The 17836-nt window shown below is 38.5% G+C and overlaps 1 protein-coding gene across 1 annotated transcript in view; it reads left to right on the forward strand.

Moving 5' to 3' along the window:
- Positions 1–4227: 4227 nt before the first annotated feature.
- The window catches only part of raly (RALY heterogeneous nuclear ribonucleoprotein), a 33461-nt gene continuing 19852 nt past the window's right edge, over positions 4228–17836 (forward strand). Inside the window, exons 1-4 of the mRNA XM_033966434.1 lie at positions 4228–4483; positions 7334–7403; positions 8671–8718; positions 13916–14040. Of these exons, the coding sequence (XP_033822325.1) occupies positions 4228–4483; positions 7334–7403; positions 8671–8718; positions 13916–14040 (499 nt within the window). The remainder of the gene's footprint in view (positions 4484–7333; positions 7404–8670; positions 8719–13915; positions 14041–17836) is intronic.

A 17836-nucleotide genomic window follows, 5' to 3' on the forward strand; every position in this document is an offset into this window, starting at 1 on the left:
GTTGACAGATTTAACTTCGTTGTTTGCTATGGATCAGACCTGGACGACTGACGGTCTACACTGACATCTCAAAACTATTGTATATGACCCAAACTGCACTAACTTGTGCAGAAACAGTGTATTTATACAAAGACTACAGATTAAACTTGTGAATCATGAGTTTAATTTGCCTTTTACAAGAAAATACTTACCCACTGACCCAACTTCTCCCATATAAATCCTTATAATCTAAATAAAATTATTAGACCACATTGACTGATTAATCGACTAAACGACAAGAGGCCTGCTGCTCTACAAATCTGAAAAAGTATTTGTATAAACACAGTAGTCTTACTTATTGTGCAGTAGTAGCAGTTTAAAGTGCATGTGTCAGCGACAAGAGGAGGTCTACAGCCCACACAAATATATTGATTATTCAATCTGTCTCCTCCTCTCAGTAAGGAGGTTCTGGGTTAAGCTCAGGACACGCTACACGATTTTTGGCCCGAGTTTTAGAGCTCCCTGTACGAACTGCAGACCCTCCTCTGCACACACCGAGCCGAGCGGCCAATGAAAAGGGGTGAAGGAGAAGCTGGGAAAAGCATCTGCCTTAAAACTGAACTAATTTCGCAGAGTATTCCTGCCCAAACACCAGATTAAAACAGAATTTACAGATTTACGATTACAACCAGAGCTGAACATGGATCTAGAGCTAACAAACATAAACCCTGCACTCACTGCTTTAATCACTCCTCCTACTCTTTACCTCTCCTCCACTTTTAATTTTAGTTGTCGTCTGCTGTTTGGAGCGCTCCAACTGAAAAAGAGTGGCTTCTGATACAATCCACATAGAAACTTATCCAACTTCTTTACCTGTCGCAGTTTTCAAAGTCCATTTTAGAGAATCCCGAGTGCAATAGCTTCACTGCTGGTGCCACTACTTTGAACTGTTTGATTGGCCAGGGGTTACATGACGCTGTTTAGCCAACGAAAAGTAAAAAAAATATGCACTTGGCCCCACGTGTGATTGCTCATAACAACGCTTACTATTACCAATACATAAATAATGACGTGGTAATACGCGTTTACTCATGATCTAGGCTTAGATTTCTCTCTGGCTGCAAAAATCATTCAGCATCAACCTACAGCAGGCTAACATGAACCTATGTGAAGCATTACAATCAGCTGTTTAATTATTATAACACTGTTTTTGTGGATTATTAAGTGCACTTTGTAGGGTGAAGTTATCTTGGTTTGTCTGTCACAGTGGTGTGTGCTCTCTCATGACTGTCAGTTGTTAAACGGACCCATGGTTTCTCTGTAGTCATGCACACTCCAGTTGTGTAGTGTGGACCCTCTACAGCATTCTTACAACTGGGAAAGTCATGCAGTGTGTCCCCAGCGTGAGACTCTTGATCTATCTGAGTGGAGTGTGTGTTACCGCCCCCGAGCTTTCAAATATTTCCACTTTTAGTATCTGTCTGTTATGTTTTGTGTGTGATTGAATCCTGTCCCCTTTCCCCATGGAATCATTGAAGTCGAGGCCCTGATTGGTGCATCAAGCTCCTGCCTGGCCAATCACACCTGTAGCCACCTCCCCTATTTAAGGATATTGTCCAAACCTGCTCATTTTGTATGTCGTTTGTGTGTCAGTCACTTTAATTTATATGCGTCTGACTTTGTGTGTTTTGAGACTCATTTATTGTTAGTATTTGTGCTTTATGTGTCTCCCGTTTTCCTTTGTCACTTGATTCTGTCTATAGGTGTGACTCGTTATTATTGTTTTGTGGGTTTGTAGTTTAGTTGGTTATTTTAACATACTGTCATGATGTGGACTTTTCTGTTCTTGTTTTGTCTCCCTGAGTGCTCTTCCCCCCCTCACCTGCTTGTACCTGGAGCTGGGCGGAGCTCTCGGCTCCTCCTGCACGCACCTGCTCTCCATCTGGCTAATCACCACACCTGCCATGGATAAGAGGAGATGGGAGAAGACACTCGGTGTGAGATCGTCTGGTTGTACTCACCCTGTCTGTGCTGTGTTTGTCGTCTTCTCTTGTTCCTGCCGTCCCTGTGTTCCTGTCATGCTCTGGCCCTGGATGTCTCCTGCCCGCTCTGCCCTACGCCCGTCTGGTCTGCCTGTCTTCCTGTTGTCCCTTCATGTCCTCGGTTCCTGCGTTCCTGTGTTCCTGCATTCCTTGTCGTTCCTGTTTTGCTCTGACCCTGCTCCGACCCCGCTTCCCAGCCCTGGTACTGTCTTGTCTGTCTCTGCACTCTACGCTCCTGGATCCTAGTCAACGCCTCACCTCCTGTTCACCACTGGATCAACCCTCATACTGCACTATTTGTCAATTCCACAATAAATCCTGTAATTATTCCCCGAGTTTGCATCCTTTGGTCCGCTACACACACCCGTTACGACACATACCTATTTTAGCTCACTTTTAACTTTATTACATTCCTGTTAATTAAATTATACTTTATTTTACAATTTTTCCATCTGTTTTTGTTACCTCCCTGTTCCTATCCGAGCTGGGTCTTAACAGTTTGCATGTCCTCCTTTTGTTACTGTGGCAGAGGGATTATCCTGTCTCCTCCGCTCAGAAAGGTTGTGGGTCATAAAAGTTCTGCCTAAATGTATATTACCCCACACATTTGAACAGTTTCTCAACTTTTCATAATTTAGTTTTACATTTGTTTGAGTTATTTTATTTTTCAACGATAAAAGCACATTTGGCGTGACATCTCCCATTACTGTCTGAAGGATTTTAAATGAAGGTGTTTTGAAGTTTTTGAGTATAGATGAAAGCTGTGAAACAATGGTTAGTAGTGGTCAGAAACTCGTAATGCACTGAAATGAGGGAATAGCTGCTAGTCTTTTTCACTGTGGAATATGACCTTATGAAGATGAAAGCAGATATAATGCAGTGTCATTTAGATGAAAAGCCAAAACAAATCAGGAAAAAGTGTTCAGAAAAAATGCATTATATTCCCAAACTACCAAAACATAACCTGCTGTGCTCTGTCCATGGTGCTGAAGTTTCATACCAGCTTTAATATTAAAAAAGTCCTCCAACAATTCAAGCAATCTATATCTAGGACTATGTTTTCTATAGGCGCTGCCCCCGATTTTTACTGTTTTAAAAACAATTAAATCAGAACTAGTTCACTTTTGATTACTCCTCACTTACCTTTATGTAGTTTGTAAGAACTTTTCTCAACTTTCAGAGGCCAGAGCAGAGTTTAGCTGTGCCAGTAAAGCTACCAACAAATGGCATGTACTCCCTGATTATCTGACTATAAAACAGTTTATAATTGGATACAGACTAGATGCAGCTATCATATTTGGACTGGAGCAAGACAAATGTTGCTCAAATACATGGGGAAAAAATGTAATATAGAGCCTTTAAAACCCTTTTGTTTTTCTTTAAGAGCCAAACTCACAATTCTTACTCCAGAGGGCAGAGGTCTGTGAAGACTGCTTTTATTTGATTCAATAAAATGTGACCAATCAAATTTGAGCTCCCCTCTGTTGCCAAGTGGGTCAAGGCAGACAAAGACATGCACCGACACTTATAGACTGAGTTACTGTGACTTTTCACCTTCATAACTTTTCTGCAGCTCAAATCTTTTTCCAATAAAGAAGATTTTGGACCAGAACGCTGTGTCAGATGTTTTTACTGTTTCCTGGATTGTCTACAACTGAGATCTAAAATGAGAACTCTGAAAAGCTGAAAAGAATCAAAACTTTAAATGAGCTATAGCATACAATACGTTCCAAGCTTATAGTTTTGATAAGTTATGAGTTAATTATTAAAAAACTAAACAAAATAGCGTTATTGAAATAAAAAAGCTTGACATTAAAATCCCACCCTTCTATATAAACTACTAGGGCAAGGCAACATGGGAATAAAAAAATGAATTGAGTTGTGAGTGAACCCTGTGACGATATCATAATTCACTATTTCTACACAGATTACACAGGTTTATTTTTGTATAATTAACAGTAAATAGGTTTAGGTTAGGTTTTGGTCATTTTAATGTTTTAATTTCAGACCATATACTCAATAATCAAATTTTGTTTATATCCGAAACGTTGTGTCATATTATGAATTTTCTGGTATCCCACCTCTAGCTCAAAGTTGTCCAAATTCTAAGTTGGCAAATCTATCTTTGTGAAATGTAATCCCGTGTTTCTTGTATTTCAGATCTCTCCAGCAACTGAACTCACCTAATTACCCGAACACAAGCAGCATGTCTCTAAAGCTCCAAACCAGTAACATCACCAACAAAACCGACCCCAAGTCCCGAAACTCACGCGTTTTCATCGGGAACCTGAACACAGCGCTGGTGAACAAATCGGACGTGGAGGCCATCTTCTCGGAGTACGGTAGAGTACTCGGCTGCTCCGTGCACAAGGGATACGCGTTTGTCCAGTATGCCAGTGAACGCCACGCCCGGGCAGCTGTGGTGGGTGAGAACGGGCGCGTGCTAGCCGGGCAGACGCTAGGTGAGTCACATGTCAATTTGACATTTAAAGACTAGTGTGTAAATTATTTCCAACACTCAATATATCACAGGAATGCTAAAATGTTCTATTAAAAGTGTGTGTACCTTTCCATCTGCTTGTCTCCATGGAGATCTTATTGCATATATATCTCCACATAGACAAGAGAGTGATGCCACCAGGTCAAATTACAGGTCAGGTTTTTGAAAAGGCGAGGACACTCACTGTAGGAATGAATATTTTCAGGGTATTTCTTTAGCAATAAAAACAACTGTACTTTAGAAAACCTCTCTACCAGAAAATATTAGCAACCTTTCCATTTACCTCTTCAGAAACATACCTGGAGTTGTGTTTGTTTCATTCACACGTTTCAGTAATCCTGGTTTTTCGAGATGTGTGCATCCCCAAAGCTCGAAATGCTCTGTTCCACCTTGTGATGTCATTTAGTAGTAGTTTTAAGTTTAACTGCTATTTTTAGACTCAATTGAGCTGTGTTACTCTACATTGCTTTTATTTTTGAATATTTTTGTTTTCTTTTGTACAGTTGAGATGGTCAATAGAAAGGAGGAAAGGAGCAGTTTATATTAGGCTAAAACAAAATATGTATTAACATGTTTTATAAGTTTCACTTTCATTTTCTCCTCCCTTACCTTCAGAGTGCCAGCACAACACAATCAGTGTGTGTCCTGCTAATACACCTACTGCACATCGCAACAAAAATAAATACATTTAGTACAATACATCGTCTTTAAGTACATATTTTTGGCTATCTTACCACTTGTAAATAGTGCACCTCTTTGAAACACCTTTGTCCTGGATGGTGATGCGTTCAGTGACTTGGCCAAGTCAGTAAAGTGCAGTCCCAGAGGTGAGAGGCGTCCCGCTGCCCCTCCACCTGCCTGTTCTCTGTCAGATCAATACAGCAGTGTCCTTCACAGCAGAACAACCCCTCACTCTGATAACACTCTCTATAGTTCTGTCTCAACTACTGATGCCACTCAACCCACTGAACTCAAATATTATTGCTAACCAAGCTTAAAATGCATTTTTTGTTTTTACTTAAAGAGGGGGTAGTATGTAAAATCAACTTTTTTTGAGCTTTCTAACATGTTATAATGTCATAACATGAAAAACATGCTTGAAGAGGTTTTAGATATCATCCATGCATGTCTGAGTAATCAAGCGATCTCTCACACCCTCCCAGTTTGCCGCACTATTCTGTCCAAAGCTCAACCCACAAACCTACATTAGCTCTGCTCCCACCCGTCAATTCTCCATAAATATACAAAAACATGTTTCAAAGCAGTACACAACTACTTCACAAACCTGATTCGATGAGCAGTAGTTTCATTAGCTGGATGCACACTGATTGTTTTGTCATAGCACTTTATTGTTTTTGGTGAATATAGCAATGTCAAACCAATAAAAGTTTACATAGTGATCTAAATATCTTATGTGTTAGCAGGTAATACCCCATAGACAAAAAATATTTCCTCTTTAAATTGGTTGGATAACACCTGTTGTAAATATAAATGATAGTTTTAGATCAAAGTTGAAAAATATGTTACAGGAAATTGTGTTCTAAAACATATTGAGAAAAGCACACTAGGGGGAGCTAGAATTCCATCCAAAATACACTTGCACATAAGAATCACATTTTTACAAACCTATTAAAATAAATTCAACAAAATAAACATGTTTTCTTTTCTTTTTCTTTTTGTAAGTTGTATGTACATTAGTGTAGTTTTGGCCCAAGGTGTACAATGATTTTTGGTAATAGTGTTCCCTAGTGTGACATCATAGTCGGGAAGTAAAAAGTCCTATATTACACAAACTGAATTCTTGTGAGCGTCAAGCCATTAGAACTTTATGGCCTCGTCAAAAACATACCCAGCGTTGTGTTTTGTGTTTGAGTAACCATTTATTATTAGTTTGTCTACATCTCCAAAGCTCAAAATGCTCTGTTTCACCTTGTGATGTGATGTAGTGGTGTTTTTTAAATTAACATCTACCTTTAGTTCAGAAGAGACGGGGGGGAAAAAATAATGTTTTGTTGTTGTTGTTTTTTTTGCAAAATGTTAAATATAATTATCATAACTGTGTTCAGTAAAATGGTAGTGGTAGTCTTACCTGTCATAGTCATAGTTTAAAGGAAAAGTTATTAGTTCACTCGCCCGAATCATGTGAGGCTGTTCTGTGTAGAGTTTGCACGTCCTGTGTCCAGTATCAACCTAAAACAAGCATCATATATGCCAATCCTATTTAGAGGTATTTCTGACACATATCTATTGTGTCCTGTTTTCATGTGGATTATAAAGTACATAACTGTGTGCATATATTTCCAGGTTTGTAAAATAAGTCATGGTTCTTGCTATAAAATCAATTTAACAAGCCCACATCTGAAGTGACCCATTTGAAATGCCCTATAAAAATGTTGCAACAATGTCCTCTAGTGGTTAGAAAATGTAAGTGCACTGATAGTGGCACTGTTTTTGAATGTTTTTGTTTTGTTTTGATTTTTATGATAATTCTCTGGATAATTCATTTGCACAGAGTTGATCTCTAAATCCAAAATAGCTTTTTCAGCATTGTGAAATTCAGTTTAAATGACTCTGATATCCTGTTCATACCCAGCACTGTACATTCAGTACACATATAGACACTGACTGGACATGTGTTTTGGAGCCTTGTGGTTTTATTCTACTTTCACAGTGTTCATAATTTTTGTCATTTTTATCTTGATATTTACATATTTCTATTCCCTTGCTGTTATTGAACTGTGTGCTGCAACACTGTAATTTTTCCCATTGTGGGACAAATAAAGGATTTCTTTTATCTTACTGTTTGTTGCAGACATCAACATGGCCGGAGAGCCCAGACCGAGCAGAGCCAAAGCACTGAAGAGGACTGCTTCTCTCTACGGGTAAAAACTCCATGGTCTGGATGAAGATTCTTTCTATAAAAGTCTTAAGGCTTAACTTTTATAATAAAATGTTAAATGTACTTTTCAGAGATTTTAACCATATATAGTTGATATTATAGTTGTTTCTCCTTCTCATTTATTCACTTGGGGTTATATTTGGAGTGATTCCTTCGAGTAATCTTCAGTAGCTTATTTTCAAGATGCCATTTTACACGCCCACTGTGACATACTTACTCCGATCTCCAATTTCTATTTTTTTTTATTTTTTATAGGTGATACACGTAGGATTGGAATGAAAAAAAAAATCAGCTTCTTGCTAATGTGATCTGCATCTATCCATAAAAGGTGTCGACAGGTTCACGGCACTTTGCTGTGATGACATTTACATCAGCTCCCACTGGGCACCGCAGTTTTCTAACATGCAAGTCAGCGGATTTGTTTCTGCTTCTGTTAAATCATTTTAGATGAATATTGCGATTTGAAATGTCAAAATTATAACAGAATGATCCACAGGTGTCATAGATTATAACTACACAGCAGACAGAAGCACAACAGGTCTGCTTTAACAGACAGCAAACTCATCATTTTGTGCATAGCCATTTTTCAGAGTTGGGATTCATCGGGGGTTCCACCTGAAAAAAATTGAGAACCACTGATCATGTTTGTTAGAATTACATGAATTTACAATATTATATCAGTATTTATGTGTGTAACTTTGATTCATTGAGTTGTTTCAGAATCTGTCACAATGTTTTTGACTCTATACATGAGTTTACTTACCCCATCAGCCATTTCATTTCCTATTTTAAGGTAAACTATATTGGAATTTTTAATCAAATGAATTATATTACAAATCTAGGTCCAATATTGAGTTTTACAGTGCACTCCCCTCTGTAACCAGTAGAGGATATCAGACACTAATCAAAGTGTTTGTGTGTGAACTTATAACATATAAAACTCACTTATACTTACAATTACAAAACATGTTTAGCCTGGCCATTTTGTAGAAACATGTTGGTTGCAGAATGAGCCACACCTCTGCCAGTCTACCATCTGAAATTAAGACATAACACTTCAGGACCTTGCGAATGCAACCGATTAATATGTGTCAGGTAAATTATTCCTTCCTCAGATGAAAGATTTTGTGCCTTATGTCTGAAACCCATGCGTTGTAATGTTTATATCTGGAAAATGAAATGATCAGATGGAGCCAGAATTTGTAAGCTAAAGTATGTGTCTGTTACTGCATGTGTTTACCTGTGTGCAGTGGATATGAGCTGGACTATGACTTCTACAGGGAGGACTTCTACGACAGGTGAGAGCACTGTTCTATTCACAGCCATGACACTTTGAGCATGCCTTATCCGGTCAGATGTGAGGAGCTAAGCAGGCCTGGTTAGTACTGGGATGTGAGACCACTGAGAACACCAGGTATCACAGTGGGGCCCAGTGAAAGTAAGGTAAAAGTACCACAGATGTAATTGTGGCATGGTGGGTGAGGTATATCAAAAATAACTGTATAAATGAATGAATTAAAAAGGCCCAATAATTCCATAGAGTGTAGCATAGGAAATAAACAAAATAACTGAACTAAAGAACACACAGGTAATTTGGGGTTTAGAAAAGTTGAAAAAAAAGTTGAAATATAAATGATAAACACCATTTCTACACCACTGATCCATTCATTAAAGGACACAATTTTCTGATCTATGTTTTAATGTCGTTTCCGCATCACAAACATACCTGGAGTTGTGTTTCGTTTGATTCACACATGTTTAACACACAAACTCTGCATATTTATGATGAGTTCTCCACTCAAGCGGAAAACACTCCACCTTGTGATGTCATGTGGTAATACAGGTTTTTAAACTCCATACACCTTCACTAGAATCATTTGGCTGATTTCAGCTCTGGAACTGCTGAACTGTACTGAGCTAAAGGTAAAAGGAGCTGTTAACTTGAAATCTACCACTTAATGACATCACATGATGTAGACAGACTAATAATAAAGTATTAACAAGCATGTGTGATGAGATGCAACATTGTAAAATGGGTTACAAATCACAAGAGTCAGTTTTGCGTAATGTAGGACCTTTACATAACCGCGGGAACTAGGGATGCTGGGGGAGGGAAGGGTCAGGGAGCTGCAAGAAGACACATTGGTTGTTGGATTTGCCCTGAGCAAAACTAGATCTATTCCTAGATCAAAATAAACTCATTCACACAAGTTCATATTTTGTATTTTAATACATTTCTATTTTTGCTTTATTGAAGTAAACTGTGGGTAAAATAAACCTGAATGCTATGCCGTGAGCTCATATACTACGCGCTAACCTGTGAGCACTGAACAGTGACAGAGTGAAAGCAGCATATCGCTCTTATTAACAGAGAAAGGGACAATCCCGGACTGGGTTAAGAGGAAGAAACAACAACAACGTGGATGCCTAATAATTTTGACTTTACTGCAGTTACAGCTTGGATTTGTTGTACTGTACTTGTTGTGTTTGTTTAAAACTAATGCATCAGGACTTGCTGTCCTTGTTAACACGGTGAGAAAAGAGCAGCACAGGACAAAAGCATGTGTCTTGTGTGCCACAGCAGTGACTTTGGCTTCATCTGAACAGGACAGCATTGCGGTGAGTAAAACTGATGAAGTTACAGTGCCCAGAGCTTTATGGGCTGGGCACAGGCGTGCATAAAGACTCTGCTTGTGATGTCATAGAGCAAATTGTGCAGGCGGACATCCAGGACATGGACGTATCAGGCTCAGGAGGTCACAGATATGGTCAGCAGTTACATTAGAGTGTGCACATGGGCCAAATTAGATTTTGCGCCTTCACTTCACTGTATTTGTTGTGTATTTGTTGTGTAGGTGACAAAGGCTGAAAGGGTACCCAGGCTAATAATGCATACAAAATCTGCATTCCTTGAAAAAAAAAACCAAAAAACCTCTGCACCCCCATCCAAAATTACCTTCCAGCGGCTTTGGACCTTTAACTGTAAGGAAAGTTCATGGAATTGTTTCAAACTGCATCTGACTCTTGGAGCAGTGGGTATTTCCAAGTCTTCAGATCATTTTTTCTGAGAAGAAGATATGGGGATAACCAGTGTTGTAACTCTGGATTTGTCCTGATCCTCGTCTGACAAGAGAAGTACTTTAACCTAATTTCCACTTGGGTGCTCTGTTGACTGCCAAAGAAAAACTGTAAATTCTATCATTATTATTTAACTTTTATCCAAAGGCAAAAAGTGACTGTGAGTGCACTGAGTTGCTTAGTTCACGCTTGAAGAAATTACACATCTGTGTCCGTAGATACAAATTAAACATGTTCAAATCCAATATAGTTCTTACTGGTTTCAACTGTAAAGCTGTTTTATTCTTAATTACAAAAACATTGGACATGAAGCAGAGATGTTAAAATTTGGGTCTTAATTAAGCATAGAACGATATTGAAAATTGGTGTCACGATTATCAAGGCCAAAATAATTAAGATTAACGATTATATCACAATAATGATTAAAAATGCTGACAGTTTTACAGTATGTTATGGATATGAATAAATATAATTTTAATATTATGAATAAGTTCCATCTTTAAACACCTGTTAAAGTATTGTACTTTGTTCACAGTGAAAACAACTGCGATTTAGCTGAGAATATTATGGATAAGTAATAAAATTCACATGCCACCCCCTACATATTAATTAATAGGAAGAGGGTCTGATTCTGGGCCTCTAATACCCTTGGGCCCGGGACAACAGACCCCTTTATCCCCCCCTGTCGACTCCACTGTGGATAAGCCATTTTTTTCCTGCACATTCTGGTGATGTATGATTACATAAAATGTCTACATTTTTTATCACAAGAAATGATATTATTGTCAGGCCTTTAGGGGGCCCTAAGCTGAGGTTGCCCTCGGGGGCCCTCGCCACTTGAGTGCCACATATTCATATTTGACAAAATTAAGACATCACCACAACCACTTATAAAAAGACTGCAAATTCTAGAGGGTCACAACAGCACTAACCACAAGTATAACAGTATAAACATATGTAAGGAAGGGGGGTCTGCCAGAGAATTTTTTTAATTCTGGACTTTTTTTTTTCTTGGTTTCTGCTGCACTGTAATGTGTTCCAGTTGACTAAAGTGGGCTTACATTTATCAATTATTTATGTCATAAAATGCAGAATTGGATAGAGTAGCCAAATGATATACTTAAGCAAGAGTACACTTACTTCAAAAATCATATCACTCAAGAAGTACAAAGTAGTGATCCAAGTTAAGAGTTGAATAAGAGAAACAGTCTGGTCATAACATCAGATTTATAATCACCAGATCATTTGGGCTGAACATTAAATAAGAGGATTTTAGGATCACATTATTTTTATGTTTATTGTCAGGCTTTGGATGCTGTGATTTCATGTAAATGCACATATTAATGAGTAAGGATCCACAGATACTGATACCAGTATCAGGTGCCAGTACTCGTACTCGTCAATGAGCTGTCGATACCAAGAGCCGAAGCCACTGTATCTGTGCTGCCTCTTGTTTGACTCACAGCTCATTTCTCCACAGAGCAGTGTCTGAGCAGAGCACTGCACAGGTGACCATAAAACTGCACATTCACTGTTCTGCACATTAAGCACAGTTGTAATCACATGTGACTGTCACATGAAATATACAAATATTTAGGACTCTAAATGTTTTTATAGTTCACAGAGGATACCAGCGCAGAGCTTGTGTTTACAATAGTAGCATGCTAATATTGCTCAGTGACCCTGGCGTTAATTTGTTTGTGCTGCACTGTTACTTATTATAATTGACAAACAATTTAGCGACTGAACAAAGCGAGTTCAGAGCTTTTAAAAGATGTACAGCAAGAACATATTGGACAAAGTGTGGCTGTGGTAAAAGTAACACAACAGTCACTGTTATGCTAACAGTGGCTCGTTAGCAGTTAGCATGTTAGCTGTTAGCGCATCTGCACAGAGGAAGTGGTAAATATTAAAACCAGAAAAGGACAAAAGGCCAAGCCACAACCAGAAACACCAGTGTAATAAACGGGCTCACCTGCTGTCCTCTGCCGCTCTGAACTGTGTCCTCTGTCCCTCTGAGGTGTGTCCTGTCTGCAGACATATACTTGTCCAGCTTCACTGTTTTATCTGCATGTCCAATGGTGTAAAGTGGGACATATTTCGAGTCTTCTCTGAAAAGTCTCTCTTTCCTCAAAACATCTTCCTCTGGGCTTTTCATACATTGTCTCGAACTTTATATAAACTGAACTTCACTAACTTTTAATATTTTTGTTAAAATCCCCCATTTAAATGTCCCTCTGCTGCCTCAGTGCACCTGAGGGGAGGGGTCCTTCACACTGGTGTAAACACGTAGCTGTCCACACCACTGCCTGACTCAAAAAATGTAGGCAGCACATATCTAGTTGGTGGGAATAAAACATATCTAATCGTTTAAGCGGGATATGCAGACTAGTATAAACACATGAGTGCCATTTAATTTTCAGAATTTTTTTTTTTTTTTCCAATCATTATTTTCAATATAAATGCATGTGCTCTTGGGGACCCTCTGGTGGCCTCAAGGCCCTCAGCAGCTGCTTAGTCTGTTTATAGGCTGGGCCGGCCCTGATTATTGTTTATTGTCCCATCCCTAATCTCAAAATGATTATCCAATCAGAGAGCAGAATAAGCCTGCATCTCTCATTTGAGTTGCCAGTTCTAAAGCTGAAATCTAGTTAGCTTAAACCTAAGGACTCTCTCTGATCTGAATGGTGACTATCTAAACCCCAGCACCTGCAGCCAATCATGAATCAGTTCTAGTGCAGCCTCTGCAGCTCAGTGAGTGAATTCTGGAGGTTCCGATCTTTCACATAAGGCATGGTCTGTCCATATAGGATGAAAAAAAACTTGTATTTGTTCCTAATATGTACATTAACTCAATGGCAACCAAAATTCAGTTGGGGTGTAGTAACCGTTTTATACCAGTAAGAGAGCAGGCTACAACCATTATCTCCCACAACTGATACTAGGTAGTAACATATTAGAGGTGTTCAACATGTATCTCTATGGTGGAATGTTTAGGAAACAATTCTAAGATTGTCTGAAAACTCAAGAAAAAACACATTTTCAGAAGTCTGTGGTCATGTTTAGTATTTTCAAGAAAAAAAGGTTGAGTGACTAACTAAAAAAACTGTTGGCTAATGCTAGCTAGCATGTGACTGTGTGTGAGAGACTTGTTTAACAGCACAAATCAGTTCACTTGTTGTAGTTCTAGATAAGTCAATTGTTCAAGGTCAGATTGTGCTAAAAATAAAGCACAGATTAAAGTCAAATAAAGCCTACAGTTAGCATAACACACCCAGGGAATGTTGATGACATCAGCTGCAAAGTATTAATAGAAGCATTACTCCTTCACTTCTCAATTGGTAATTACACTAAAGACGGGGCTGATGAGTTTAGTCTATTATGACGTGGTGCCTTTCATGCTCCCTCTGCCTGTAGGTTGTTTGAGTACCGCAGCCGTGTGTCGCCTGTTCCCCGGGTGGTCCCTGTGGTCCCAGTGAAACGTCTCCGAGCACTGCCCCTCCTCCATCGGGTCAAAGGCATCCCTGTGAAGATGCTAAGGAGTGCTACTGTCCACCCACACAGCAAACTCCCAGGTATGGCCATTTTCCCACCATTATGTCCAGTTGTGTAGTGGGTTAAGCAGTCCGTCAGATTGTCCTGTCCCAGGGTCACGGGTGTGCAAATTGATTTTAAGTATCAAGTTTATCGATACTTTTGCAATTCTTATAGCTATTATTTAAAGATTGTTGACATTTCGGTTGCAATAAAATAAATACTGTGGACATCTTTTATAAATAGAATTCCTGTGAATCATCAGTGTTGAAGTCATACACTGTATATATTAATGGACATAGCAAACCCACTAGCTGTCATAATCCAAATATGAAATGAGCATGGGCTCGCTTCTGCTTCTTCATCGACTGACTCCGACTCACTTTCTATTGAAAAACTGTTGCCCCTCTCTCTGTAACTGCTGCTGTCAGACTCATTATGTTTGTCTTAAAATGTTCATATTAACCTGCGCTACATGATCCTAGTGTTTTTATTTCTCTATTGTGTCCATAAATCAAGATATGAACATTAATAAGAGACCAATGACGTACCTTCTTTCCCCAAGGTCGCACCTGCTAACGTTAGCAACAGGTTTGATTGACAGTGTTGCTAAATGTCTGCTCCCTGCTAAACTAGCAATGCATGCAGAAAGAGGCGTTACCTTCAACAGCCTTGCTCCGGATTGGCTCTTTGGTTGCTATGATGCTCACGGTCAGAATTCCAAATGAGGAACTCAGCTCCAAATTGGTCGCTATAACCACTAGCCGTGATGAGCTTCATTTGACTGGAACAAACGCTGCACTTCTTCAGTCTATGGTTGAGGCCTTGATAAGTTATAGTGCTTGCATAAGTAAATAAATACCCTGCAAATTGGAAATGATGAGTTACATACATGTGAAAACGCTGCACTGATTTCTGGAGTTGCCTTGGAGATGTCTTGCTCAATGATACAATGGTAGAGGACTTCAGAAAAAGCGTAAAGCTTGTGCAGATATGTTTGAGTTGAAAGATGGAGCATTTAGGAACAGAGTAAAGATACTGTTGTGTCAAAGTGTTGTCTTGCCCTAGGCGGTGTCAGTGTCAGTAAATGCAGCATATTTATACCACACAGATAAAAATGACATGAACCAGAAAATCAGTTAAGACCCATTAAAAGCCCCATTGAGGTCAAATGGATGGAAGATATGATTGAACTAAGAGTTAAGAGACTGGGACTAAGAGGTCTGCACACCAGTATCCAGTCTATATGAAAAGGTACAAATTATGTAAAACACAAAGTAAAGATTTCCATAACAATACAAAAAAAAAATCTGCAGTTACAGGTCAGATCTGTGAAGAAAAAAACACTGTAGTATTATGCTGTTGATCAAAGAATTTGGAGCACTTGCAATTGATTAAATGCAAGATAATACCTGATTATTTTTTGAGTACATACCTGCCCCCATCTCATTTTAACTGTACAGAAATATGGAATCTTTACTTTATGAAACCAAGCCTTATACTTGATATGTGCATGAGATTTCAATACAGTTGTGAAGAATATTATTTACAACAGGAGAGCCCCATTTTGGGTCAGAGGCCATGTTATAATGAATTTATATCAACTCATTTAAAATTCTTTACAGACATTTTGCTGTTTAAAGAGTGTTCAAGTTGACTGTGCATGTGCCTTCCTTGTCCCCATCTGAATCAAATCATACATCAACATTTATAAAATGTGGCATGGACTATTTCTCAAAAATACAAACATTTTAAGAACGAGATTTTAGTCTCTGGTTGGGGGTAAGAAAATGTAAGTCTAGAAGCCCTGACAGAAGACAGTGATGTTATGAAATGCAGCTGTAGGATCAGGTCAGTGGAAAGTGAACCTTCACCGTCTATGGCAGATTACTAATGTTAAAGATGCACCGTGTCACTTTTCTGGTGGGGGGTCTGCCACCTGTTTCTTTACCTGTCCAGCCAGAGCCACACACTTTGACAAAAGACAAGTGTGTTGGCGGCACGGTGGCTGAGTGGCAACACTCATGCCTCACAGCAAGAGGGTTTGGTTCGATCCCCGGGTCACCAGGCCTTTCTGTGTGGAGTTTTTCATGTTTCTCCCCATGCCTGGATGGGTTTCCTCCGGGTACTCCGGTTTCCCCCATCAACCAAAACATGAACGCCCTTCGAGACAACTGTTGTTGTGATTTTGGGCGTTACAAAAATAAATGAATTGAATTGAATTGAATTGAACTTTTTCCTGTCTCTCCAATTCCAGAGGGTGTGATTGACAGGTGGATTGACCAATCAGAGACGCATGCTCTGTTTGTGTCAAAACAAACATTGTGGCTTACAAGTAAAAACAGAAAATACCACAGGGGACTGAGGTCGTTTTCACACTGCCACTAGGTAGGTTTTTTTTTTCTTTTCCTTATTTTATTTTGAAGAACACCCAGTGACATAGAAACACATACAATATTTACAGCTTACTATTTATAGAGAAAGTTGTGTTGATGTGTAAAAGTGTTGGGGGGGGTGTAAATATGTGTGTGGGGGTGTGTGTGTGAGTGTATGAGTGTGTGTGTGGAGATAAAGTAATACTAATAATAATAATAAAAGTAAAGATAACGATAACAGGTTTTATTATTGCTGTCATACTCAGTGTTCAATGGTTGGTCAATATTGCTCTATGTTAGTTTTGTGGTCCTAATGGTGGTATTGGTTATTTAGATTTAAATGTAAAATGTGTGTGCGTGTGTGTCCTGTACAATGCATTAAAAGAGGCAAGGTTTTGGTGAGCCCGCACTCAAGGGGCAGTACCCCCTAGCAACGCGCCCATTCCTTGCTAACCCTAATCTTTTTATGTATTTGTTGTCAATTATTATTATTATTGATTAATAATTAATTTATTATTATTAATAATTGTTACTATTGTGCATTTATATATATATTTAAATTATTATTTAATAATTCATGTTCTTTATTTTAATATTTAATGTGTGTTTATATTCATCCATTTATTTATCTCCATCAGAACCACAAATTAATTCAATAAATAAATTAGTTAATGAATAAGGCAATAATAATAATGACAATAATAGTAGTGACAGCAACAATAGAAACGTGTACATACAATGAAAACAATAACACAACAATAATAGTGGTATACAGCAATAGTGGTGGTATGATTGCAATTATTGTAATAAAGTTTACATAATGTCGTGTGTGTGTGTGTGTGTCTTTGTAGGAATGGGGGTGTGTTATAATAGTCTATTGGTGGAGTTTATGTTGTTGATATTGATGACTGATTGAAAACAATGTTAAAGAGGTTTATGAATGGTGTCCAGGTTTCTATGAAAGACGATATGTCATCCTCAAAGTATGCTGTCATTTGAGAGGTTGAAATGTGATGGATGAGAGAGTTAGACCAGTGTTTGATGTTTATTGACTGTTTTGATTTCCAGTTTTGTAGAATTATTTTCAATATATTATTATATATAATAGAATTATTTTCAATATAATTATAATAATATCAATATTATTATAATTATTTTTCATTTTTGCCACTAGTTAGGTTGACGTAAACAAGCATCGCTCCCAAAGCGTAAGCCTGGGTCTGTCTGTGCGTTGCTCCAAAAGCTTTTTGTTGTAACATGACAGGGGCGACCAAAGAGACAGAACTCGGGGAAAAGTTTAACAATGTTTATTAACAGTTAAAAATGTGCAAATGAAGGTAGATCGATCAGTGAGTTGAGAGTGGGGGTTTGTCATGGTGCGGGAGTAGAGCGTGAGCAGTAAAGGTGAACTGGGTCAGAAGAGGTGAGA

Source organism: Periophthalmus magnuspinnatus, chromosome 5 (assembly GCF_009829125.3).
Source record: "Periophthalmus magnuspinnatus isolate fPerMag1 chromosome 5, fPerMag1.2.pri, whole genome shotgun sequence".
In the NCBI taxonomy this organism is placed as follows: Eukaryota; Metazoa; Chordata; class Actinopteri; order Gobiiformes; family Gobiidae; genus Periophthalmus; species Periophthalmus magnuspinnatus.